Consider the following 26,780-nt stretch of genomic DNA (forward strand, 5'->3'; position numbering starts at 1 on the left):
GGGGGTAGGATGAGATAAGACTTGTATTTCTCACAGACACATACACACTGCCTCTTTGTTAAACCATCATACTCAAGGATGTGTACTGCAAAAAGTGCTGACTTTCTGGATAAGTTGCAAAACAACTAGACACCTGGCAACAGTGGAGCGCCAAGGGGCTGGGACCAGCCTGTGCGCCAACGGATTGGCTGAGTAAGTCTAAACCACGCTCAGTCTCTACCCTGATAGGCCCAGCAAGGAGCGGGAACTATCACTGTCAGGGTATTTAAAGAACAGCCTGTAACAATGGATCAGTTCTCTGTCTGGGTAACAAAGCACCCGCTGCTCATTGAGAAGAGTGAGAACGATACGTGCTTTCACGTCAGAGACTCCAAAAGTCTCCAATAACACCAGAAAAAGTCGCTAGATTTGTTGCTAGTCGCTTTTTTGAAAATGTGTCGCTAGAGGGGTCTGAAAACTTGCTAAATATAGCGACAAAGTCGCTAAGTTGGCAACACTGTGTGTCACCTCACATTTATACCCCAGTGAAACAGGAAGTCATGGCTTACCACTTAAGTGTTCCTAATCACTCAGGTGAACTTAAAAACGTAAAATATGAATGGAAATATACTTCAGTTAGATTTTACTCATAAGAATTTCTAGTGGTGTCAATAATTGTGGCACATCTTTATTTCTTTTTTTCAATCATTTTACTTCAATTAAAGGTTAGATTTTTGTGAATATTTTGAATGAAAGACCAAGAGGATAAACAGCAAATAAAAAAATTTCACAGCCCGTTTTGCTCATATTTACCAAGGGTGCCTATATTAGTGGAGGGCACTGTAAGTATTATGAGTACAACTTGTTGATCAGTGGCTGTGTACCCTGCTTTGACCCTGCCCTATCTAGAACCTGTCTTGTTACATATAGCATCAACAGAACCCTATATTATTTCCACTATATCACTGCATTTAATTTAGCAAATGTTGAAAGTGACTTTGAATTATCCCATGATTTATGATAATTTATGTATTACATTAACATAAAAGTTAAGTAACTTTTTTTCTGTCCCTCCACCCTCTCCCCTCTCCCGTCTCCCGTCTCCCGTCTCCCCTCTCCCCTCTCCCCTCTCCCCTCTCCCGTCTCCCGTCTCCCGTCTCCCCTCTCCCCTCTCCCTCTCCCCCCTCTCCCGTCTCCCTCTCCTCTCCCCCTCTCCCCTCTCCCCTCTCCCTCTCCTCTCCCCTCTCCCTCTCCCCTCTCCCCTCTCCCCTCTCCCCTCTCCCCTCTCCCCTCTCCCCTCTCCCCTCTCCCCTCTCCCTCTCCCCCTCTCCCCTCTCCCCTCTCCCCTCTCCCCTCTCCCTCTCCCGTCTCCCTCTCCCCTCTCCCTCTCCCCTCCCCCTCTCCCCTCCCCCTCTCCCCTCTCCCCTTCCCTCCCCTCTCTCCCCCCCCTCTCCCCTCCCCCTCTCCCTCTCCCCTCTCCCCTCTCCCGTCTCCCCCTTTTCATATTCAACCATCCACTCCCAAGCAGCATGCCCATGTAAAGTTGTGGTGGCTGGATTAGTTTGCTATTTAAAATTGTGCTGTCAAATCAGTTCAGTGCTTTGCATTCCTTTCAGACAATTTATTAAATAATTTGTTATATATTGTCAAATACAGGGCTTATTTATTAATACTCACTGAGAATGTAAGCATATTTATTGGAAGCTAAATTAAACGAGTTTGGTTATGCTGAAGTGCAGAGATGCCCTGTACAGTAATTCTGGCCTTAGAACGGACCTTAGTCTTCAGCTGTATTTTTCTGGGAGAAGGCCTCAGACACTGAATTCTAGATTATAGTTCCATTATGTGGTGTGATGCTTTGGCTGAGTTGTAAGGAGGGCTAATACATTTGACATTCGATAATTTAATTTCATCAGATGCTCTGAAAAGTAACTCAATGACTGCTAACTGTCATTCTATGTTTGTCTCTCGATTTCTCACACCTCTCTCTCTCTCCCTCTCTCGCTCTCTTTCTGTCTGCCTAGATATGGTAATGAAGTTACTCTTCTGTACAGCTTGATTCTCTCTGTAGTTGCTCACCGAGTTGTCCTTTTCTCTCTCCTCCTTCCTCGCCACAGCGGTGACTTGTGAAGGTAAGAAAAGCTGTAAATATAGCTTTTCCCTCTTGAGAACGCTGCAGACGACTGTGAATTAAATCCTTTCACATCCGCCAGTGTTACAATATCTATGCTTCGCTTCCTGTCCTCTACCGTCATTCTCTCTTCCCCGTTTTCTATGTCATCCCTCCTACTGTATGTAAAGGACCTGAACTGCTTGTGTACTCTAAATATTATACCACTAACTCACTTCAGTCAATCAGCATCCAGGACCCAAACTGCCCAGTTTATAATAAGTATTATACCACTAACTCACTTCAGCCAGATCAGTTGCACAGCTTAAACTTTATATCACTGCACTAGATGACAAAGATTTATCATGTTCATTCTGAAGGGGGCCAGCCCAGCCGTATATTCAGACTGCTTTTAATTGTCCTTTAGGCTACAGAATGAGGTTCGAGGAGAGAGGTTTACAGAGGAGGTTGGAGAATTTAAGAAAGTACCAGAATTATGAATGTTCAGACTGGAGCTTTCTGACAATTCATTAAAAAGCTCCCCTGGGAGAAGCCTCAGTGGTCTGGAGAGAATTATACTGTCTGTTACTTCATGGCCATCCCACTCTCAGGGACACTGCTCATCTGGCAAGGGCGGAATGTTGCTCATCATGTCTCAGAGATCTATCACAGAGCTCCTTCAGACACTGCTGCTAAAGTTACAATCCTTTGTCCTGATTTCATTTCCGGACATTGAACAAGTAGGCCTAGACTGGATGTTGAAAAAGTCAACTGTTGTGAGTGAGCATTTCCATCAAGTTTGAATATAGAGATGGAGATATCTGTGATACAATCTGACCTCCGGCACTTTCACAATGAATTAGTCAAATTAGTAACTGTTAGGTATCATTATTTTGGATTTGGCTGCTGCTGAGAACAGTATGTGATGAACTCCTTAGAGTGAATTATTTTGAATAGAATTGTATTGAGGACACTATATTACCAAAAGGCTACAATGTGTGTTGACGACGATGACACATTAACTTGACAAGTTCTGACTGTTGACCAATATCCTTCCATACTACACACTCACACACACTCACACACAAATACCTTCACCCCTAGGGAATAATATTTTTTTATTGCAAAACATTTAATATAATGTTGATAATTGATTACCTATTAAAAAGACATACCATATCAGAATAAAGGATAATTTTCATCTAATGTACTGAATCAGTTTCATCCAGTGTTGTTTAGCTCCCCCATGGCTTCCTTTTGCACGGTTCCTGGGAACCTTGCATCATATCAGATGTATTCATTGTACAACAGGAGCAAATATATTATCACAGCTTGTTACTTAGATAAGTGATTTTTGAGAGGGGGATTTTTCATAAGAACTCTTACTCTTGCTAATTGTTGTTTATAAGTATGGAGGAAGATTACTGGCATTCACTCACAGCCAACATGATTTTTGAGTAATCATACCCCTTCACTCATCTACTCATCATCATCTACTCCCTGACAGTTTATTATAAAATCATATCTTATAATGACTGCTTATTTTCATTCTTTCTGACAGTAATCTTAATAGCATCTAGGAATTTATTTAAAGAAGACGCTGTCAGCAGCATATTATCTGCAATATCCACACAAAAATGAATGGTGTTCCATAGAAATTAGGTGGTTAATGGTAACTACAGTAATAGTGTATAAAGAAAACTATACAATAGACAAAGACATCACTAGCTTTATTTCATCTTCCATGGACCTATCACCTGCTAATTTGTTCTACCGGGCCCCAGAGCAGGTTATAGGTCAGCCCATTGTTGAGATCACCATGAAATAGCAGCTGAAATCCCTGAATGACAGGGGATGAAATTAAATTACATGAAAAGAAGGTAATGGGAAAGGGAACATTGCTCTGTTTCAGAAAGAGACAGCATAAAAGAGAATCTGACATGTTTATAATTAAGAATGCTTGTGTGACTGTCTTTGTGCGTGTGTTATTGTTAAGCGAATGCATCGATATGATTGAATGCATTGTAATCTGCATAGGCAGACAGAAGACAAGCGCTGGCTGACTTCTATGTAATGGTGTGTGGGTGGACATCCACAATCATCCCACAGCCACTTATTTACATATACATTTACATTTTTTACATTTTAGTCATTTAGCAGACGCTCTTATCCAGAGCGACTTACAGTTAGTGAGTGCATAATTTTTTTTCCGAACCCACAACCCTGGCGTTGCAAACGCCATGCTCTACCAACTGAGCTACATCCCTGCCGGCCATTCCCTACCTTCCCTGGGCCAATTGTGCGCCGCCCCATGTAGCCAAATATCTTATTCATCCATTTTTTTAAGCATTAAATGACCCGGTATGATGGAACATTGATCAGTTATACAGTTAAATATGTTATTTTTGCTTTTTTGCCGACCTTTAAAGTAACTGTCCAGTGTTTACAGATTTCCTATGAAATATGACCTATAATTACAATATGAGTGAAATACTGTAGTTTTCCTTAAAAAATATGTTTAATATGTATATTAAAAAGCAGCTTTTCTGTGTTGGAATAATAATAAATAATAATACATTTAATTTGTATTGCGCCTTTCATTACTGTGTTCTCAAAGCTCTACATAAAAAAAAGATTATTAAATAAAAAAAATACTGAAAGGAATATCCAGATTAGGACTATAAGAAAGACAGTCTGTAGAAATGTGTTTTAAGACCGTTTTTAAAGTTTCCGATTGATGAAGCGACTCTCAGATGGTCAGGGAGAGCATTTCATAGGTGAGGGCCAATGGAGCAGAAGGCTCGGCCCCCCCATAGTGCGTAAACGTGTCTTGGGGACTTGAGGCAAGACATGAGGTCGCTGATGTAGGTGGGACTCAACCCATTCAAGGCTTTAAACACTAGGAGGATTTTATTTTACTCAATCATATAGTAGACCCATAGCCAGTGGAGTTCAGCAAGGATGGGGGTGATGTGGGCTGACTTATTGGTCCTGGTCAGGACAGCACTATTCTGGAGAAGTTGTAGCCTCCGAAGGGATATGGCTGGAAGACCCCGAACAGAGTGTTGCCATAATTGATCCAGGAGAAGATGAAGGCGTGGAAGAGTTTCTCTTCATCTGACTGGAAGAGTGATGGTTTGAGCTGGGCGAATGGTGTGGGCGTAACCCAACAATAGAATGGTGTGGGCGTATACCGGTCATTGAAAATATTAATGCGAGTAGACCGCTCATTGGCCAGCTCATCCTCCACAGGAGGATGACATCATCCTTTATGAGGAAATAGCAAGCATTTTTGACATTTTTTTCCCTCCACTTTATGCTTTGGCCACAAATACTAGTATAGGATGAGTCAACAAGATTATTTGGGTATGAGTTAATTAATGGAAAATGGCGCCGACAGAGAGGGCTGCCTTGCTTCTAGCTCTTAGGAAACTTTGCAGTGTTTTGTTTTTTGTATGTATTATTTCTTACGTATTTATAAGCCCAGAAAATTGTTTGTGTTATTACATACAGCTGGGAAGAACTATTGGATATCAGAGCGGCGGTAACTAACCAGCACTACCAGCATTACGACCAAGAATATGACTTTCATGAAACTGATCCTTTGTTCGCAGCTATCAGGGCAATTTAACTGATTCCAGAGGCCGACCCAAAACAATGCCGGAGGAGAGGTACCCGGAGCGGTCTTCTAGTCCGACTTAGGAGGCGTGCACACCACCCACCGCGTCCGAGTATATTACTCGCTAATGTTCAGTCTCTGGATAATAAAGTTGACGAGCTCAGGGCGAGGGTTTCTTTCTAGAGAGACATCAGGGATTGTAACATACTATGTTTCACGGAAACATGGCTCTCTCGGGATATACTGTCCGAGTCGGTCCAGTCAGTTGGGTTCTCAGTTCATCGCGCAGACAGGAATAAATATCGGTCCGGGAAGCAGAAGGGCGGAGGTGTATGTTTTATGATTAACAACTCATGGTGTAATTCTGATAACATACAGGAACTCAAGTCCTTTTGTTCACCCGACCTAGAATACCTCACAATCAAATGCCGACCGTATTATCTCCCAAGATAATTTTATTCGGTTATAGTCACGGCCGTGAATATCCCCTCTCAAGCCGATACCACGACGGCCCTCAAAGAACTTCACTGGACTGAGGCTGCATTTATTGTAGCTGGGGATTTTAACAAAGCAAATTTGAGGAAAAGGTTGCCGAAGTTCTATCAACACATCGACTGTGGTACTCGCGCTGCTAAAACACTCGACCACTGCTACTCCAACTTCCGGGATGCATACAAGGCCCTCCCCCGCCCTCCTTTCGGGAAATCTGACCTTCCTATAGGCAGAAACTCAAACAGGAAGTACCCGTGCTAAGGACTAGTCAACGCTGGTCTGACCAATCGGAATCCACGCTTCAAGATTGTTTTGATCACGCGGACTGGGATATGTTCCGGGTAGCTTCAGAGAATAATATCGACATATATACTGATACGGTGACTGAGTTTATCAGGAAGTGTATAGGAGATGTTGTACCCACTGTGACTATTAAAACCTACCTAACCAGAAACTGTGGATAGATGGCAGCATTCGCGCAAAATTGAAAGCACGAACCACCGCATTTAACCATGGCAAGGTGACTGGGAATATGGCAGAATACAAACAGTGTAGTTATTCCCTCCGCAAGGCAATCAAACAGGCAAAACGTCAGTATAGGGACAATGTGGAGTTGCAATTCATCGGCTCAGACACGAAACCTATGTGGCAGGGTCTACAGACAATCACGGACTACAAAAGGAAAACCAGCCATGTCGTGGACACAAACGTCTTGCTTCCGAACAAGCTAAACACCTTCTTCACCCGCTTCACAAGCTAAATACCTTCTTCACCCGCTTTGAGGATAATACAGTGCCACTGTTGTGGAAAATAACCACCATACTTTATTACAAATAAGGTCTTAAAGAGTTTTTGTTGCACCAAGAAATTGCTTTATTAAAGTTTCCAACAAAGCCGATACTCGTCTGCAGAGGAGCACCCATTCTTAAGGTCCCCCTCCATCTTATATAGTCCTCTTCAGTTTTCCCGCTCTTTTATTGCTCCGCCCACTTCCTTTGTCCCTGAGGACGGCTGAACTATTACTCCAACCAATCACCCGCTCCCCTGTACCTCACCCCCTCAAGCTGTAATCAATCAAGAAGATACCAGGGAGACAAAGGTCTAGCCCAAACTCTATTCAACCCTGGTGCCGCTCCCTTCACTGTGTTTGAAGAGAGAGACAAAAACAAACGGCCCAATTCAGTCAGCCACACAGAATTTTAACTATATGTTCATGATTAACTCAATTTCATCTGATAATCCATTAAAACTACACATCACCACCGGCACGGCCCGTTACCAACGACTGTGGGCTCTCTTTGTCCGTGGCCGACGTGAATAAGACAATTAAGCGTGTTAACCATTGCAAGGCTGCCGGCCCAGATGGTATCCCTAGCCGCGTCCTCAGAGCATGCGCAAACCAGCTGGCTGGTGTGTTTACGGACATATTCAATCTCTCCCTATCCCAGTCTGCTGTCCCCACATGCTTCAAGATGGCCACCATTGTCCCTGTACCCAAGAAAACAACGGTAACTGAACTAAATGACTGTCGCCCGGTAGCACTCACTTCTGTTATCATGAAGTGCTTTGAGAGTCAAGGATCATATCACCTCTACCTTACCTGACACCCTAGACCCACTTCAATTTGCTTACTGCCCCAATAGATCCACAGACGATGCAATTGCCATCACACTGCACACTGTCCTATCCCATCTGGACAAGAGGAATACCTATGTAAGAATGCTTTTCATTGACTATAGCTCAGCATTCAACACCATAGTACCAAGCTCATCATTAAGCTCGAGGCCCTGGGTCTGAACCCTGCCCTGTGCAACTGGGTCCTGGACTTCCTGACGGGCCGCCCCCAGGTGGTGAAGGTAGGAAACAACACCTCCACTTCACTGATCCTCAACACTGGGGCCCCACAAGGGGTTTGCAGACGACACAACAGTAGTAGGCTTGATTACCGACAATGACGAGACGGAGGTGAGGGCTCTGGGAGTGTGGTGCCAGGAAAATAACCTCTTACTCAATGTCAACAAAACAAAGGAGATGATCTTGGACTTCAGGAAACAGCAGAGGGAACACACCCCTATCCACATCGACGGGACCGCAGTGGAGAACGTGGAAAGCTTCAAGATCGGCGTACACATCACTGACAAACTGAAATGGTCCACCCACACAGACAGTGTGGTGAAGAAGGCGCAACAGCGCCTCTTCAACCTCAGGAGGCTGAAGAAATGTGTCTTGGCACCTAAAACCCTCACAAACTTTTACAGATGCACAATTGAGATCATCCTGTCGGGCTGTATCACCGCCTGGTACGGCAACTGCCCTGCCCGCAACCGCAGGGCTCTCCAGAGGGTGGTGCGGTCTGCCGAACGCATCACCGGGGGCAAACTAGCAGCCCTCCAGGACACCTACACAACCCAATGTCACAGGAAGGCCAAAAAGATAATCAAGGACAACAACCACCCGAGCCACTGCCTGTTCACCCTGCTATCATCCAGAAGGCGAGGTCAGTACAGGTGCATCAAAGCTGGGACCGAGAGACTGAAAAACAGCTTCTATCTCAAGGCCATCCGACTGTTAAATAGCCTTCACTAGCACATTAGAGACTGCTGCCTATATACATAGATTAGAAATCACTAGTCACTTTAATAATGTTTACATATCTTGCATTACTCATCTCATATGTATATACTGTATTCTATACTATTCTACTGTATCTTAGTCTATGCCGCTCTGACATTGCTTGTCCATATATTTATTTATATATTCTTAATTCCATTACTTTACTTAGATTTGTGTGTATTGGGTATATGTTGTGACATTTTTAGATATTACTTGTTAGATATTACTGCACTGTCGGAGTTAGAAACACAAGCATTTCGCTACACCTGCAATAACATCTGCTAAACACGTGTCTGTGACCAATACAATTTGAATTGATTTGATTTGAGTTTACAGAATATTAACTTTTAAAATTGAGATTTAAAACTAACATTTTCTCTCAGCCTCATTGCAAAATGTGTAGAGTAGCAGGAAATTAGCTTTAAAACGGCAAAATGTTATCTCAGACTCATGACAAAATGTGTAGAATAACATTATCAAACAGCACATGTTTCTACATGCCCCGTTGCAAAATGTGTTGAAATGCAGGAAGTTAGCTGTTTTCCTGAAAAAAATATTTGACATATTTATATCAAAGAGGATAGGCCTAATGATGATTTTATGATGATGATGGTGATTGACCAATAATTTGATGAACTGTGTGCTATTTGAATAATAAGTTAATTGCAAGCCAATTATGATTTAATAAGATCACACCTAGCCCAACAACAGACAACCTGGCTTGCGGCTTTTGCATAGGTTATCAGAGGAAATCTGACAACTGGAAATCTACCTGCTCTGTTACAGAAATCCCTATCCGAAAAGTGAACCACTGTAGAATAAATACAATTATTTTGACTTCAGACTGTCAAACAGGCAGTGTAACCGTACTCTGCCACAAGGATGGTTGCTCGAGCATGCTCGCGTTAGTCCTGACGTCAGCGAGATTTTCGTGCGGATCGAAGCGCACTCTCCCTCCTCCGTCCATTGTGAGTGGCAAGCTAAACGATGCGAGCGGTCGTAGCTGTCGCCGCCGCCCAGTAGAGTTTCCCCGCCCGAGGACCAAGCACAACGACAAAGAGACCGTGTGAGCGCAAGATACGAAGGCAAGTCCTTTTTTTTCAAACAAGTGTCAAACGTTGTCGTGGCGGATTTTTTAATGCTTTAACCAGTCACCGGCAGAGCGCGAGGGAGAACGAGAGCGAGTCAGCCTAGAGACGGATAAGGAAGAAATAGGGGGGAAATAATTGCTTGTATATTTTGGTCCTCGCCAACCGTTACTTTGGATATCAAGAAGATCCGAGGTTGTGTAGCCATGGGATGTACACTGAGCGCCGAGGAGAGAGCGGCTTTGGACAGGAGCAAGGCTATCGAGAAAAACCTCAAAGAAGATGGAGTCACTGCCGCGAAAGACGTAAAACTACTCCTGCTGGGTAAGATGCTTCCGGAGGAGGGGTGGCCGGCTTCTTGGCTGCTTGTCCATAGTCTGAAGTGTCCAAATCACACACATGCTTTCTGGTTACATAGCCAGACGCTCATCTGACTATGAATATATATTAAAACCACAACATTGATGTACTTTACACCCCCTTGTCTCTTTTCATCCCTCCAGGGGCTGGGGAGTCAGGAAAAAGTACCATCGTGAAACAGATGAAGTAAGTGTCACGGTCTAATAATTATTTGCATTGAATGTGTGTGAAGGATACGCATGAAAGGCTAAACACGCACACACACACGCAGGGGGCTAGCGTAGGCTTTTACTAGTAGCTTGAGAAAAGGTTGATTTGGTATGCCACATTTCCAAATATGTTTTACCTTTACTGGTGAGAAGAGCTTATTGACTTAAACCAACAGCGTTGCGGGTTAAGGGAAAATATCGATGAGCTGTTCACAAAAATGGTGCTGAAATCGGAACCTGTTTTGCCTATACAGCTAATGCACGTTTTGCCTATACAGCTTTCACTGACAGCTTGTGTCAGTCTGTAAATTATTAAACCGTGCAATGACCAGTTCCGAGAATACACCTCTTTCAATTCGGCATGTTGTATTTTATTTCCCAAATATGTCCCCTGTCCCTTCAATGTCTGATCTCGTGGCGTGCAAGCAGGCTGCTTCATAATTTAGAGAAATATTCATGTTATAGGCTATAAATGTAACCGGGGTATATATTAAGACTAGAGAGTTTTTGTGGGAGATATCTGCTGGTTTGAACGTTTGGGTGCTGTCAATGGCAAATTAATTGATTTTGTGAAGTCAACCCAAGTGATTGATAAAGGCTACAGTGAGCTCCAAAAGTACTGGGACAGTGACAAATTTTTTGTTGTTGTTTTGACTCTGTAATCCAGCACTTTGGATTTGAAATGATATAATGACTATGAGGTTAAAGTGCAGACTGTCAGCTTTATTTATTTATATTTTTTACCATATCGTGAACCATTTAGACATTTCAGCACTTTTTGTACATAGTTCCACCATTTTATGGGATCAAAAGTACAGTTGAAGTCGGAAGTTTAAATACACCTTAGCCAAATACATTTAAACTCAGTTTTTCACAATTGCTGACATTTAATCCTAGTAAAAATGTCCTGTCTTAGGTCAGTTAGGATCACCACTTTATTTTAAGAATGTGAAATGTCAGAATAATAGTAGAGAGAATCATTTATTTCAGCTTTTATTTCTTTCATCACATTCCCAGTGGGTCAGAAGTTTACATGCACTCAATTAGTATTTGGTAGCATTGCCTTTAAATTGTTTAACTTGGGTCAAACGTTTCGGGTAGCCTTCCACAAGCTTCCCACAATAAGTTGGGTGAATTTTGGCCCATTCCTCCTGACAGAACTGGTGTAACTGAGTCAGGTTTGTAGGCCTCCTTGCTCGCACACGCTTTTTCAGTTCTGCCCACAAATGTTCTATAGGATTGAGGTCAGGGCTTTGTGATGGCCACTCCAATACCTTGACTTTGTTGTCCTTAAGCCATTTTGCCACAACTTTGGAAGTATGCTTGGGGTCATTGTCCATTTGGAAGACCCATTTGCGACCAAGCTTTAACTTCCTGACTGATGTCTTGAGATGTTGCTTCAATATATCCACATCATTTTCCTTCCTCATGATGCCATCTATTTAGTGAAGTGCACCAGTCCCTCGTGCAGCAAAGCACCCCCACAGCATGATGCTGCCACCCCCGTGCTTCACGGTTGGGATGGTGTTCTTCGGCTTGCAAGCATCCCCCAGTTTTCCTCCAAACATAACGATGGTTCTATTTTTGTTTCATCAGACCAGAGGACATTTCTCCAAAAAGTACGATCTTTGTCCCCATGTGCAGTTGCAAACCGTAGTCTGGCTTTTTTATGGCGGTTTTGGAGCAGTGGCTTCTTCCTTGCTGAGCGGCCTTTCAGGTTATGTCGATATAGGACTCGATTTACTGTGGATATAGATACTTTTTCCTCCAGCATCTTCACAAGGTCCTTTGCTGTTGTTCTGGGATTGATTTGCACTCATCTCTAGGAGACAGAACGCGTTTCCTTCCTGAGCGGTATGACGGCTGCATGGTCCCATGGTGTTTATACTTGCGTACTATTGTTTGTACAGATGAACGTGGTAACTTCAGGCGTTTGGAAATTGCTCCCAAGGATGAACCAGACTTGTGGAGGTCTACAATTTTATTTCTGTAGTCTTGGCTGATTTCTTTTGATTTTCCCATGATGTCAAGCAAAGAGGCACTGAGTTTTGAAGGTAGGCTTTGAAATACATCCACGGGTACACCTCCAATTGACTCAAATGATGTCAATTAGCCTATCAGAAGCTTCTAAAGCCATGACATCATTTTCTGGAATTTCCCAAGCTGTTTAAAGGCACAGTCAACTTAGTGTATGTAAACTTCTGAGCCACTGGAATTGTGATACAGTGAATTATAAGTGAAATAATCTGTCTGTAAACAATTACTTGTGTCATGCACAAAGTAGATGTCCTAACCGACTTGCGAAAACTATAGTTTGTTAACAAGAAATTTGTGGAGTGGTTGAAAAACGAGTTTTAATGACTCCAACCTAAGTGTATGTAAACTTCAGACTTCAACTGTATGTGTATTAAAGTAGTCAAAGTTTAGTATTTGGTCCCATATTCCTAACACGCAATGATTACATCAAGCTTGTTTCAGAATATTTTCTGTCCGATTAAAAATCAATGGTAAATAATGTATTGTGTAATTTTGGAGTCAATTTTATTGTAAATAAGAATGTTTAAACACTTCTACATTAATGTGGATGCTACCATGATTACGGATAATCATGAATGAATCATGATGAGTGAGAAAGTTAGAGGCGTAAATATCATACCCCCCCAAAAATGCTAACCTCCCCTGTTATTGTAATGGTGAGAGGTTAGCATGTCTTGGGGGTATGATATTGCGTCAAAACAAACCGCAAATGCATCCAACAATTTTGTGGAGTCAGAAGTTTGATGTAATTATTGCTTGCTAGGAATATGGGACCAAATACTAAACTTTTGACTACTTTAATACATATACAGTGGGGAGAACAAGTATTTGATACACTGCTGATTTTGCAGGTTTTCCTACTTACAAAGCATGTAGAGGTCTGTAATTATTATCATAGGTACACTTCAACTGTGAGAGACGGAATCTAAAACAAAAATCCAGAAAATCACATTGTATGATTTTTAAGTAATTAATTTGCATTTTATTACAGCCAAAACAACAAAAAATTTGTCACTGTCCCAATACTTTTGGAGCTCACTGTAACTGATGAATGTTGAAGATGAAATTAAATTGTTCTCAAACACACTTATGTAGGCTATTTGAGCGAATAATTGGGTGGGAACTTCACACAGAAAATTTTATTTGCCTGCCTTATAGCCAACACCCTTTCTTGCCTTTTAATCAATCAATCAATCATGCCATTTCAGATATTCAACTAATTAAGAATTCAGATTAATGTTATGATGGCTGTCATAACATTAAATGCTTCTTACAAATGGGCAGGTTTCCACTAAATTCACCAATTTAGTATTTTGTTTCCTATCAGCTGCATCCGATTCAGTAACAACTGTCACAAGGTTGTAATCTCTCGTGGACAGATGCGCTGGCTGTCCAAGATTAGAAAGGTTGGATAGGGTCTAATTTCCAACCCATGAATGTGCACTCTACAAAAGCTCCACTCAATATTGTTGCTAGCAGTTGCCCCCCAAAAGTGTACCATCTGGGTTAACTTGGTTGGGTCTACTATACGGGTGTCATCCCAGATTATTTATATATATATATATATTTTATTTTTATATTTTATTTTTAAATACTTAGAATTAATGTGTATGTTGGACATTATGACAACCTGAACCTTCTTGCCATCCAAGTGGGAGGATAAACCCACTAGTACACCATGGAGTACATGTACTATCTGCATAAGTACAATTTCATTACTAGGTGATAGGGTTGGGCGGTATCCAGATTTTCAAAAAAGGTTATTGGGTATCTATTCCCAAAAATGCTAACAAAATTAGCACAAGTAATTTCATAGAGGCTGCTAGTTAAATATGCTAACGAGCGCAAACGAAAATAAATGAATTGCAAAGACAGGCAATCCAGCTCATAAAGTTTTGAAGCATGCTTGTCTGAAGGAAGAACAGTACTGGCTCTCCAGCAGCGGAGTGGAGAAAAAACGCAAGGAAATCAAGATAGCACTTCTCAAACACGGCAGAAAGCTAACACAATATGATGCCCCATCACCTTATTAATTCAGCCACTTACTTAGATAGAAAGTTAAACTTCGGGGTCGTGTTAACACAGAATTCTGTATTTTCCACGCAGGAAAAAAAGAAATATCTTGCTGCGTTTTGTAAATGTAGATCTAAAATGCTTATTGGAATTTCTGCTCGGCATCAGACTAATTGTGTGCTTGAGTTGCACTTCTAAATTAGAATTAGAATTCACAAACTGCATTCTATCAGCAGACAGCACCCAGCCTATTTTTCTCAGGTAAAATGCTAGATTAACTTTAAGCAAAACATTGGGAAATGTAGCTGGCTACATTCTTTATATGATAGGTGTAAACATTAGAAATATGATGGCCATGCATCGTTTTTGAAAAAAATACCTTGCTTTTTCATTGTAAGCTCATTTACTTGTGTGGCTGCCAGCCAAATAGTGTTGCACTTCTGTTGTCATCTGATGAAAAGGAAGCTATTTCCTGCCGAATGTACTAATGTATTTTCTGTGAAGAAAAACTATAGTTGCACGTCCCTAATCACTCTATTCAACCAAAATAACCCACTGTTGACTTTCAATATAAAACTCAACCCTGTCAATACACAACTGGACTCACCTGCTCCCGCTTTCTCCCGTTGTGCTATTTACAAACAAACCCGTGACTGGCTCAACTATTCTGGGGAACTACAGCAAGCTTCATAATGTAGTCTATTTCAGAAGAACAGAATAGCATACTCTGAGTTGTCCTTATGTTAGGCCCTGATATGGTTATGCGATATGGCTGTGAGTTACACTAGTTCATTTAACGGACAAGATTTGCTTAGAATTCCGTGGCATTATCTTTTATTATTTTATAGTATGAAGAATAACACTTAACATAGCTGAATACAAAATAATGTATATTTTTTCTTCAAACGATCTCCAAGGTAGTGCGCACATGCGTCTATTCTGTGTTGAGCGGTTAAGAAAGAAAGATGTCCTCCTATATGCTTAATTTAGAGTTATTTATACAACTTCAGTTGCGATACAAATGTTGGGCTATATGTTTTGATTTTTGATACATTCTAAGGCTGCATGATGCGACTATAATGATGATTTGAAAAAAGTTGCATGAAAGGCATGAGCTCTGATTTGTTTCTTGTGCAGGCTGTACACACTTCATCAGTCTCTCATTCACAATTTGACAAGCACTTGATCATATTCTCACCAGGCCTCGAATTTCCCGGCGGCATCCCCCTTGTGTGGCCGTAATGCCCCCTAAAAGAATCCATGCCTTTTGTGGCCAAAGTGGCCTTTGTGCCCTTGGGCTGAATATAATGATTATAATTACCTTCTCTTGGCTGCCGTGCTCTGATGCACCTCTCACTCACTCTCTCAGATATCAAAATTCTTATGAGCCGATGCCCGTCACGTGATCGGGTTCTTCTCACAGCTAATAAGAAGTATGCTACAAGTGAAGACAGACACATTGGGGACGCAATGCGTGCGTCCCTCTTATCGAATTCGGAGGCGAATACTTTTCGTCAGCCAACAAGATGAGTAGGCCTAACGAACCGCAAAAGCACTAGCTTATGTCTACTATCCCCCATAGTACAAAAGTTGACCTATTCTATTGGTCAACTTGTCCTTCTGTGCAATAAATACATATTCCAAACATATGCTGGGACAGTTGTGGGATATGATAGATCCCAAATTAGTACATCCACTTGCATCAAAAAACCTTATAAAAGCAATGAGGCTAATGTAACAGATCAGAACGTTTAGCTTAAAATGTTGATAAACTATTAGGCTATTTCTTCACATAAGCGCAGCAATGCACACATGGCAGTAGGCTATAAGCGCAAATGTTCCAAAATGAAATCAAGTAGTGGGAAAACGCTGTTCTCAAAAGTGACCACAAATGCGATTATACATGTAATGCTTTATTAGAAAGGTGCATTTTTATGGTGAAAATTATTTTTCCCAAACTTGAAATTCATGCCAGTTAGGCTCTACACCGGTTGTAACGCAGATTAATGTGCTTAATTTTAAGAAGTTATTTGGCCACTTTAGTTATGATACAAACCGTATCAAAACATATAGGCCTATAGGCTAGGCTACATGAGGTGTGCAACTATGATTTGAAAAAGATGCACAAAAAAAATGTTTCTTGCCTTACGGTACACGCTGGGAATCATTCACAAGTGATAATACATCATTCACAAGTGATAGGCTAATATTGTCACCTATCAAACTATTATTAATTTAATGTTGTCTTTACATATACTAAATAATATATATGTGTGAAATTAGTTTTGATTTAGAATGGACCATTATCGTGTACCTGTCTTGGAAAAGGGGCATGGGAAAAAAATATACATGTAATCTATGCACTTAAATAGTGAATGGAGGACGCTTATTTTGTGCCGGCCAGGTAGGGTATACTCCTGTTGCAAAGCGAAGCAATGTGCTTAATATTAGGAAAGTTGAAAAATAAATATAGTAGGCCTAGCCTATAGAAAGCTGATGGGATCCTCTTTTTAATAGAGGCCATCAAAACTCAGTTTTCTCACGCAATTGCATAGCCTGTAGGAATGTTGCGCAACACGAGCTCATGGGCTCTCATTAAGTTGCCGTGACTAAACGGTCACGTGGAATTTGACTGCGGTCATGACTCGTGACTGCCGGTGTGGCAGTCACCGTAACACCCCTAGTACTATATATACAAAAGTATGTCGACACCCCATCAAATTAGTGGATTCGGCTATTTCAGGCATACCCGTTGCTTACAGGTGTATAAAATTGAGCACACAGCCATACAATCTCCATAGACGAAGATTGACAGTAGAATGGCGTTACTGAAGAGCTCAGTGACTTTCAACGTGGCACAGTCATAGGATGCCACCTACTGACTTATTTTCCTGTAGTCTATTTCTGACTATTGTGTAGACCGAGAAGATATGATCGATACAGGCTCTGGATTTACAAAACACATTTTCTTCTTCCACCAGAATGTTTTGATCCTCCAAAAAGGTAATTAATCTACTGTTGAGGATGGATGAATATACTGTAATTTATGGACCGTACTTACCGTACTTAGTAAACGTATGCCTCTGTAATAAATATTTTGAAGATTTAGCAATGAGATTCACTATGAAATTATAACAAGTGGATGGCTGTATACTGTACTCAAAACAACTTGTAATTAATGTGTACCTACATAGTATATTACCTACATAGTGCATTACACATCCTGGCAACCTGGACCTAATTTTGAAGCTTCTAGAAGCGCCACCCAAGTGTTAAGGTAAACACACTAATACATCACAGACAACATATCTGTAACATCTCCATAAGTACAATGCTATCGCTAGTTGTTACACAGGATTTAGCTATTTAAAGTAACTTTATAGTTAGTTACCTTTATAATTACCATACTTACTCCTCAATACCTAGTGAAAATACCTACAAACAAAAGATGAGCTTTTACTTTAGTCAACTTTATTGCAACATGTTAAAAGACCTTACATTTCTTAGAAAATAAATATTTTTGTTAGATTAATAATTTGATTAATTAGAGGCAGGCCTACTCAATAACATAGCTAATTCAAAAAAATGGGATTGTCTTTTTATTAGGGCTGACCCCATTTAGTCGACTGGTCGATTGTTTGGTCAATAGGCTGTTGGTCGACCGAGATTGTTTTAGTCGAGCAGTGGCAAATATAGGCTATATAAAAAGAATATGGCACATGAGACACCTGTCTGATTCACGCCTGTCTGAGTGGACTAATCCATTGCGGAGGCAGTGGGGGTGGCACACCAGTATCACCAGTAGTACATTTACCGTCAATTACATAATTTCTCATCTACGATTGTTTGGTTACGGTAATTTCTGTTAATGTATTCAATATATTATTATTACAGTATTACCGTTGTCATTGTAGGAGTGGACACGTTGTTTGCAGAGCGCACATCCTAGGCTACACTTGTAATAGAAAAGTTTTGGTTTATTTAATTCCATTTACGAGTTTTTGTAATCTTTAGTAAGGACACGCACTTGATTACGCATAAAACTAGGCCTAGGCATCCTGGCCTGCGTGCAAATGTAGGCCTATAAATGTGCACATTTGGGGATCCAAATACTATTTCTTAAACTATTTCTGATTGTCTTAACTCACCATCACTGTGGAGCTTCTCAAAGTATTTTTTTCTTCGCCTTAAACAGTAAGTAAACAAAGTCTGTTTTTACATCCATTGAGAATGACAATTGTTCCTCAACATAGCCTATTTGAAAAATCTTTACAGCTCACTCCCTTTCGATAACAACTCAGCATGAAAGGGTAAAAAATGTCATGCTCTGGTTGGGTGGAAACGTCATAATATAGGCCTACCTGATTACTTCTTATCCCTTGCGCAAATAGCCTACAGCTGTGTCTGTCTGTCTGGAGCTCACTGGGGCAGGAAACTCTGAGGGCCCAGAATATTTTATACAATGTTGCAGTTTGCTAGCATGAGCTTCGGGGCTGACCAAGTTAATCGTTGATACAATGTTTCAAGCTCCTTGCAGACAGGCCATGCGTAGCCAATGTGATTTATAGGATATTTATTTTTATCAGGATATTTTCTACCTTCGGGCTGCAATGTTTTTATTTGTTCACTTTATATAGGCTATTTTTACATATTGGCAATGGCAATCGAAGTTACTTTTAGATTTGTACCATTTTCATTTAGATGGAGTTTTGATTAACCACATGACATGAGATATGAAGACCCTATTATAAATTAAATTAAACTGTTCCATGAAAATGTGCATATGAAAATCATAACTGGTACGCAGATCAGTAGAAATGTTATTAACTTGGTACTCCAAATGGAAAAGGTTGCCGACTGCTGGTGTAGCCTATTACCGGCAACTTCAGGAGCTTAAAGGCAGAATCTGGACAGCAGCAGGAGGAGGAGGGTAGGGAACAGGTTTCTTTCTTCTGGTTTTTGATCTCTGGCTCCCTCTTTAGTAATTTGTGTGTCTTAATTTTTTATCGCAGCGCTTAAAGCATCTTACAAGCTCAGTAGCCTACATCTAGCTGTTGTTTTTATAAGTAAGTTTCTGTTTAAGTTGTTATTCAGCACTGTCAACACTTTGTGCAACACCTTTATAAGCCATAAAATGTGCATACTCCCTACTTCCACTCACGCTGCAACCAGCACTGTGCAGCAGCAATGAATGAGTATAGCAAAGTGTTACGATAAGCTTGCGTTCTTAATATTAGTGGCTTGAGTCTTTTCTCTGGCCATAGGAATAACAACATGAATTTGTGCATGAGGTAGAAATAATGCAGTGCGACTTGAGTTTTGCCATCAGCTGGAAGACTGTCCCCTTTTCTCAGCGGAGGGAGAGCGGAGGGACGATCAGAGTCGTGTGAGAGGCAGCCTCACCTCTGCTCTATCCCATCCCTCCCTCCCTCCCCTCAGACTGACCATTAGTCCAGTAAAATAAAATAAAAGCAAATTATTATGCTCACTCAGCTGTGCCTCAAGTAATACAACACATTATCAGTGTGATCACATACAATTCTGAAAGATAATTTCAAAATGGTTTGAGAAGAACAACATTGGCAGGGCAATTCAAGCATAGCCAATATGTAGTGATAATGTATTTGGCCTATAGCCTACTGCACAAACCTCATTGCTACAGAACTGTTTTTAATAGGTTAATGTAGCACAGGCTTATGTTTTTTGAAGTTTAAAAAAATAATTTGAGCGGTGGATCTCAGCTTGCTTTTGGAAGTGATCTTGACTCAGAAAAGGTTGGTGACCACTGCCTTATAACATGCTGGGTGTGTCTCACGTAATACCATTGGGGTACGGTTACCACAAGAACAAGGTTCAGGGAAGATAAGACCAAAGTCTGTGCTAGTTAGTAGCAACCATACCATTGCTATTTGCCAGCTTTATGTAGCTAGCTAGTCAAGGATAGAAAAAGGGCCGGTTCCAGGCATAAGCGACATAAGTGGCCATTTAGGGCCCCCCGGCCTCCAGTGGGCTCCCCGACCAGTCAAAAAAAAACAATAATTATTATTATTAGAAAATAGGATCTCAGTCGGGGTCTCAACCTTACTATTGAGAGGAATAATTTTGTTAGTCATTCTCACTAATATGTTAGTCATATTAATATGGCATAAGTCATTACAAAATGTGTAGAATTGAAGGAAATGTGCTTAAAATAGGTAGAGTTGTAGGAAATTAGCTGTAAAAGGTAAAGGTTGGATCCCCGCACAGCCAAATAGAGGATCTAGATAATTTTTCTAACCTCTCTGGATTAAAACCAAATTATGATAAATGCACCATATTGAGTATATATAAAACTTTTACATTACCATGTAGTTTACCAATAAAATGGTCTGATGGTGAAGTGGACATACTCTGTATTTATATCCCGAAAGAAAGAAATGCTCTCACTACAATACATTTTAATAGAAAGTTAGATAAGATTTTGCTGCCATGGAAAAGACAACATCTATTTGTGGAAAAATCACCCTGATTAATTCATTACTCATATCCCAGTTTACCTATTTACTTATAGCCTCGCCTACACCTTTTTAAATTATATGAGCAAAAATTATTTAAAAAAATATATACATTAAAGCACTGGTCCTCACACTAAAGTCTTCAGTCATACAAAAACTATACTTAAATCCGAACTGGTTCTCTAGCAGATTAGTAAGAATGGCTCACCCCTTGTTCAAGAATGGCATTTTCCCCTTCATTCAGATTACAACCTTGCACTTTCGGTTATTTGAAAATGAAATAATCTCTAAAATATCGCCATTTTTAAAACAAGCAATAGAAAGCTGGTTGCAATTTCAGTTTAATACACCAGAAAAGACAGAACAAATATTATGGTTAAACTCAAATATACTAATTGATAAAAAAAATATACAGTGTAATCTTTGTAAATGATATCATAAATAGGACTGGTGGAGTTGTTACTCATGCGGTTAACAAACAAAAATATATGGAAATGTCTGCTCTATCCAAAATTACAACCAACTGATTGCAGCATTACCACAAAAATGGAGGAGGCAAGTGGAAAGGGGAGAAGGGAAGGAACTTGTCTGTCGGCCCTGCATTAAAGACCAAACTTTGCTAAATAAATTTTTTATAAATGAAACTGGTATACTTTTTTATTTAAGGACCAAAGAATGGACAGCTGCGCCTTACAGGTTGTAAAATAGTTGAGGACATTTTCGATGTACCGATTCCATGGCACATGGTTTATGAACTGATACACAAAATTACGCCGGATTCAGATCTTTCAGTTTTTTTATTTAAATTATTATACAAAATTCTTGCAACCAATAGACCATCCCAGCTCTGTAGGAATTGCAACATTTACTTGGAGCTTACTCTGCAAATAGCACTGTTGGGTGATTTTAGAAGTCATAGTCAATCGATCAATAATATAATAATACTCTTAGCAAAATGTTTTATGTTTAATTTACAATCTGTAGAAACTATGAGAATAGAAAGGTTCAGAACTTTTTTTAACATCACAGCACAGTGGAAAAAATATATGGCAGCCTGAAATCAAAACTGGATGGTCTTCAGAGATAGATGGGAGGGGTTGTGGGTAGCTGAAGGCTGGGACTAAAAACAAACAAAAGATAACTAATGTAAAATATACTGTCCGTAAAATGTATATAGTAAGTATATAACTGGAAGTAGAAGCCTAAGTATTGTTGTCCATTAGTGTACTCCAATTAGGGAGGGGTGGTAGGGTTAGGGGAAAATAATAAAGAAGGAAAATATATTTTAAAAATATATATATATTTACAAAAATATATATATATATATGAGGAAATGATGCAGACCATTACATTGATAGAAGCCACAATCTATCTGCAATATTAAAGCTGATCTACCGCCTAATACAAATAAATTAAATAACTAACTAAAAACTAACTAGGTTTCCCCTTTTATCTGTGGATTAATTGTCAGAGTAGAGAACACACAATTTTGTGTGACTCAAAATAGGTCAAAATTCTACAAAGATCCAGCAAATAGATTTCAGATAAAGTAACCGAATGTTTAACTCCCAAGACAAATTTGCTAGCCACAGCAAGCTAGCTAAATGTCCATGAATGTTTCATATGTGTTTCGACCGAACCAGGTTTTCCTCTAGGATTTTGCCTGTGCTTAGCTGTATTCCGTTTATCTTTATCCTAAAGAACTCCCTAGTCCTTGCCGATGACAAGCATACCCATAACATGATGCAGCCACCATTATGCTTGAAAATATGAAGAGTGGTACTCAGTGATGTGTTTAGTTGGATTTGCCCCAAACATAATGCTTTGTATTCAGGGCAAAAAGTGAATTTGTTAGCCAAATTATTTGCAGTATTACTTAAGTGTCTTGTTGCAAACAGGATGCATGTTTTGGAATATTTGTATTCTGTACAGACTTCCTTCTTTTCACTCTGCCATTTAGGTTAGTATTGTGGAGTAACTACAATGTTGTTGATCCATCCTCAGTTTTCTCATATCATAACCATTAAACCCTGTAGCTGTTTTAAAATCACCATTGACCTCATGGTGAAATCCCTGAAGTTTCTCTGAGTTAGGAAGGACGCCTGTATCTTTGTAGTGACTGGGTGTATTGATACACCATCCAAAGCCTAATTAATAACTTCACCATGCTCAAAGGGATATTCAGCGTCTGCTTTTTTCTACCAATCGGTGCCCTTATTTGCGAGGCATTGAAAAACCTTCCTGGTCTTTGTGGCTTAATCTGTGCTTGACTACATGATTGAGGGACCATACACATAAGTGTATGTGTGGGGTACAGAGATGGGGTAGTCATAAAAAAAATAATGTTAACCACTATTATTGAACACAGTATTAGTAGATGCAACTTATTATGTGATTTGTTAAGCACATTTTTACTCCTGAACTTATTTAGGCTTGCCATAACAAAAGGCTTGAATACTTATTGACTCAAGACATTTCAGCTTTTCATTTTTTATTAATTTCGAAAATGTTCTACAAACAAAATTCCACTTTGACATTATGGAGTATTGTGTGTAGATCAGTGACACAAAATCAAACATTTTTAAATTCAGGCTATAACACAACAAAATGTGGAAAAGGTGAAGGGGTGTGAATACTTTCTGAAGGCACTATATATCTGAGAGATATAAGGAAGCTTAGAGATATACACTACCGGTCAAAAGTTTTAGAACACCTACTCATTCAAGGGTTTTTCTTTATTTTTTACTATTTTCTACATTGTAGAATAATAGTGAAGACATCAAAACTATGAAATAACACATATGGAATCATGTAGTAACCAAAAAAGTGTTAAACAAATCAAAATATATTTTATATTTGAGATTCTTCAAATAGCCATCCTTTGCCTTGATGACAGCTTTGCACACTCTTGGAATTCTGTCAACCAGCTTCACCTAGAATGCTCAATTAAGGCGAGGCATCACAACCTAATAGGGTAATTTTTTCCCTTAATCATATCACAATGAACTTTTACCAGTTGAATATAGACACCAATATAATACCTTTTTGTTTTACAACTTTTCTGAAATATGTTAATATATGCAAATGAGGCATCTAATTAAATGTGCATATTTGCATATACCGCAAATAAATGTTTCTGGACACTGGATGAAGTTACCCTAAATGCATTCCAGGTGACTACCTCATTTCATTTTGTTAAGACCCTCCAGGACTTGTATAGAGCAGATTGTGAATATATACTTTTTTCTCATTGTAGGATTTTTTATGAATTTATTTGCAAATTATGGTGGAAAATAAGTATTTGGTCACCTACAAACAAGCAAGATTTCTGGCTCTCGCAGACCTGTAACTTCTTCTTTAAGAGGCTCCTCTGTCCTCCACTCGTTACCTGTATTAATGGCACCTGTTTGAACTTGTTATCAGTATAAAAGACACCTGTCCACAACCTCAAACAGTCACACTCCAAACTCCACTATTACCATGTCCTTGTTCAGCCACGACTCTGAGAAACATAGGATTTTACAGTTCTTCAGATCACATTTATAGGATAGTCTCGAAAGGAGCTCATCCAGTTTATTCTCCAGTGATTGCATGTTCGCCAATAGAACGGTGGGTAGAGGCGATTTATCCATTCTCTGAAGTAGTCTCGTCAGGTATCCCGCACGCCTGCCTCTATACCGCCGTCTCCTCCTCCTTCAAGGGTCAGGGATTTGGGCCTGGTCCAGGATAATCAATATGTCTTTCACCTCCGACTCATTGAAGTAGAAGTCCTCATCCAAATCGAGGTTAGTGATAGCTGTTCTGATGTCCAGAAGCTCTTTCCGGTCATAGGAAACGATGGCGGAAACATTATGTACAAAAAAAGTTGAGATCAGCGCTAAAGAAATAGCACACCTGAAAAGTTTACAAAAACACATTTACTTGAAGAACAGTGCAGATGCAAAGTTTGGTAACAGAATGCCGGCACAAACCGCACAAGACATCACTCTGTTACCGTGGAATTTCCCTTTTATGGTATGTCCCAGAGGACAGTCCCAAATGTGAATTAAAATCTAGCTACAATGCAGTGCCGAGATGACAAGCTTTGGAACACTGTGTGGAGAGCAGACTGTGTGAAGACATGTGGGAGTGTGGAACCAGCATGCTTTAGTAGGAGCTGATTTGCTTCAATTACTCATTTCTATGGGGAAATGTGCAAGGGACAATACAAATAGACACCATAAAATGTAATTGTGTATGTTCTCATCTGGATGAGCCTGTGTAAAGAGAGGGCTAGGAGGACCAATGTGTGGCCAGGCTGGGTGGCCTAGCTGCCCTGGGCTGGGTAGAGTTACTGGGTGGAGGGGTGAGGGGGGGGTGGTACTGTGGTTGGGTGGTAGGAATACTCCCTCTCTCTGCCTTCAGAGGAAATTCTGACTCACTGAGCTGAGCTGACATACAGAATGTACAGATGTAGCGTGGCACACTGCTGTGTTGGGAAACTCTGTTCTGTAAAGTCTGTATTGAACGTCCTCCGTCACTGCTATCTCAGTCACTAAACTCTGGACACTCCCCCATGCCTACTCTACCTGCTTTGGTGTCAGGTTCCATGTCCGCTCTCATCTTTTCAACGTCTCTCTTTTCTCCATGACATAGACTGACCAGGTGAATCCAGGTGAAAGCTATGATACCTTATTGAGTCAACATGGGCCAGCATACCTGTGGAACATTTTTGACACCTTGTAGAGTCTATGCCCTGACGAATTGAGGCTGTTCTGAGGGCAAAAGGGGGGAGTGCAACTCAGTATTAGGAAGGGGTTCCCAATGTTTGGTATACTCAGTGTATATGTCTATGGTGTATGTAGGCACCTGAGCTGAGCCATAAGGGAAACTGGGCATCTACCACCCCACTATCAGATAAGGGGGGCAATGGTTGCGTTTTCTCCCCCACTTTTGATCTGAAATCACCATCACCAATGTTCCCTCAAACAAAATTAGGCACTGAGCAAATTTCAGGTCTGCTGAGCGGAAACTTCGATGTGAAAATTCAGTGCAACGTCCAGCCCGCGTTTACTGTGAACACTGAGGCTGTAACCACTTTAAGTTACAGTTTCAAACAGTAGTCAAGGCTACTGTGGCTATTTGATCATAATGTAGGCCTACCAGAGTGGCCTACCATAAAAAAACAATGGAGAAAATGCGTCCCATAACATTTTAACATGGAAATAGCTGTTCAATCATTAAGCCTACAGTAGCAGCCAATGTGTGGTGTTCAATGTAGGCCTACATTCCATGAGACTTTTGGAAAAAAAACATTCAGGGCTTGTTATGCACTTGACTGAAAATGTTGTTGGGTTGTTTGATGCAAGAAACCACTTTACAAAATAAAATGCATTATTATTCCCATACCATTATTACAGAAAATCAGACAAATTATGCTACTGCCTATTGGCTACTTAGCTTATTCAAGCCTGTCTCAAAATACAACACTGCCCCTTTAAGACAAAAAAAAGCTCTTTATCCGACTCGCTTTTCAAAGATGTCTAGAAATGTACACATTTTGTGCTCTTGTAGGAAGCAATCACTCCGCCATTGCTGATTACAGATTCTATAACTGGGCTACTAACTTGCTAACTAGCAAAGGAGATGAAAAAATGTGCACACATGGCTACATGCAGCTCTCGCTTTGATCTCAAAACAAGCAAATCTACTCACGACCGCTAATGCTGTAAACCAGTGTTGTAGTAGTCTGGTCTCGGGACCTCGGATACATTTGTACTTGGTCTT

At 40.4% G+C, this 26,780-nt stretch overlaps 1 protein-coding gene across 3 annotated transcripts in view; it reads left to right on the forward strand.

Annotated features, from left to right (window-relative positions):
• The first annotated feature begins 9,738 nt into the window (after nt 1-9,738).
• LOC121576655 (guanine nucleotide-binding protein G(o) subunit alpha) overlaps nt 9,739-26,780 on the forward strand; it is a 117,950-nt gene continuing 100,908 nt past the window's right edge. The window contains exons 1-2 of one of the 3 annotated variants that reach the window (XM_041889977.2): nt 9,739-10,225; nt 10,405-10,447. In XM_041889977.2, the coding sequence (XP_041745911.1) occupies nt 10,108-10,225; nt 10,405-10,447 (161 nt within the window). In that variant the 5' untranslated portion in view covers nt 9,739-10,107. The remainder of the gene's footprint in view (nt 10,226-10,404; nt 10,448-26,780) is intronic. The other 2 variants (XM_041889978.2, XM_041889976.2) reach the window with 2 other exon arrangements.

This window comes from Coregonus clupeaformis, chromosome 29, assembly GCF_020615455.1.
Source record: "Coregonus clupeaformis isolate EN_2021a chromosome 29, ASM2061545v1, whole genome shotgun sequence".
Classification (NCBI taxonomy): Eukaryota; Metazoa; Chordata; class Actinopteri; order Salmoniformes; family Salmonidae; genus Coregonus; species Coregonus clupeaformis.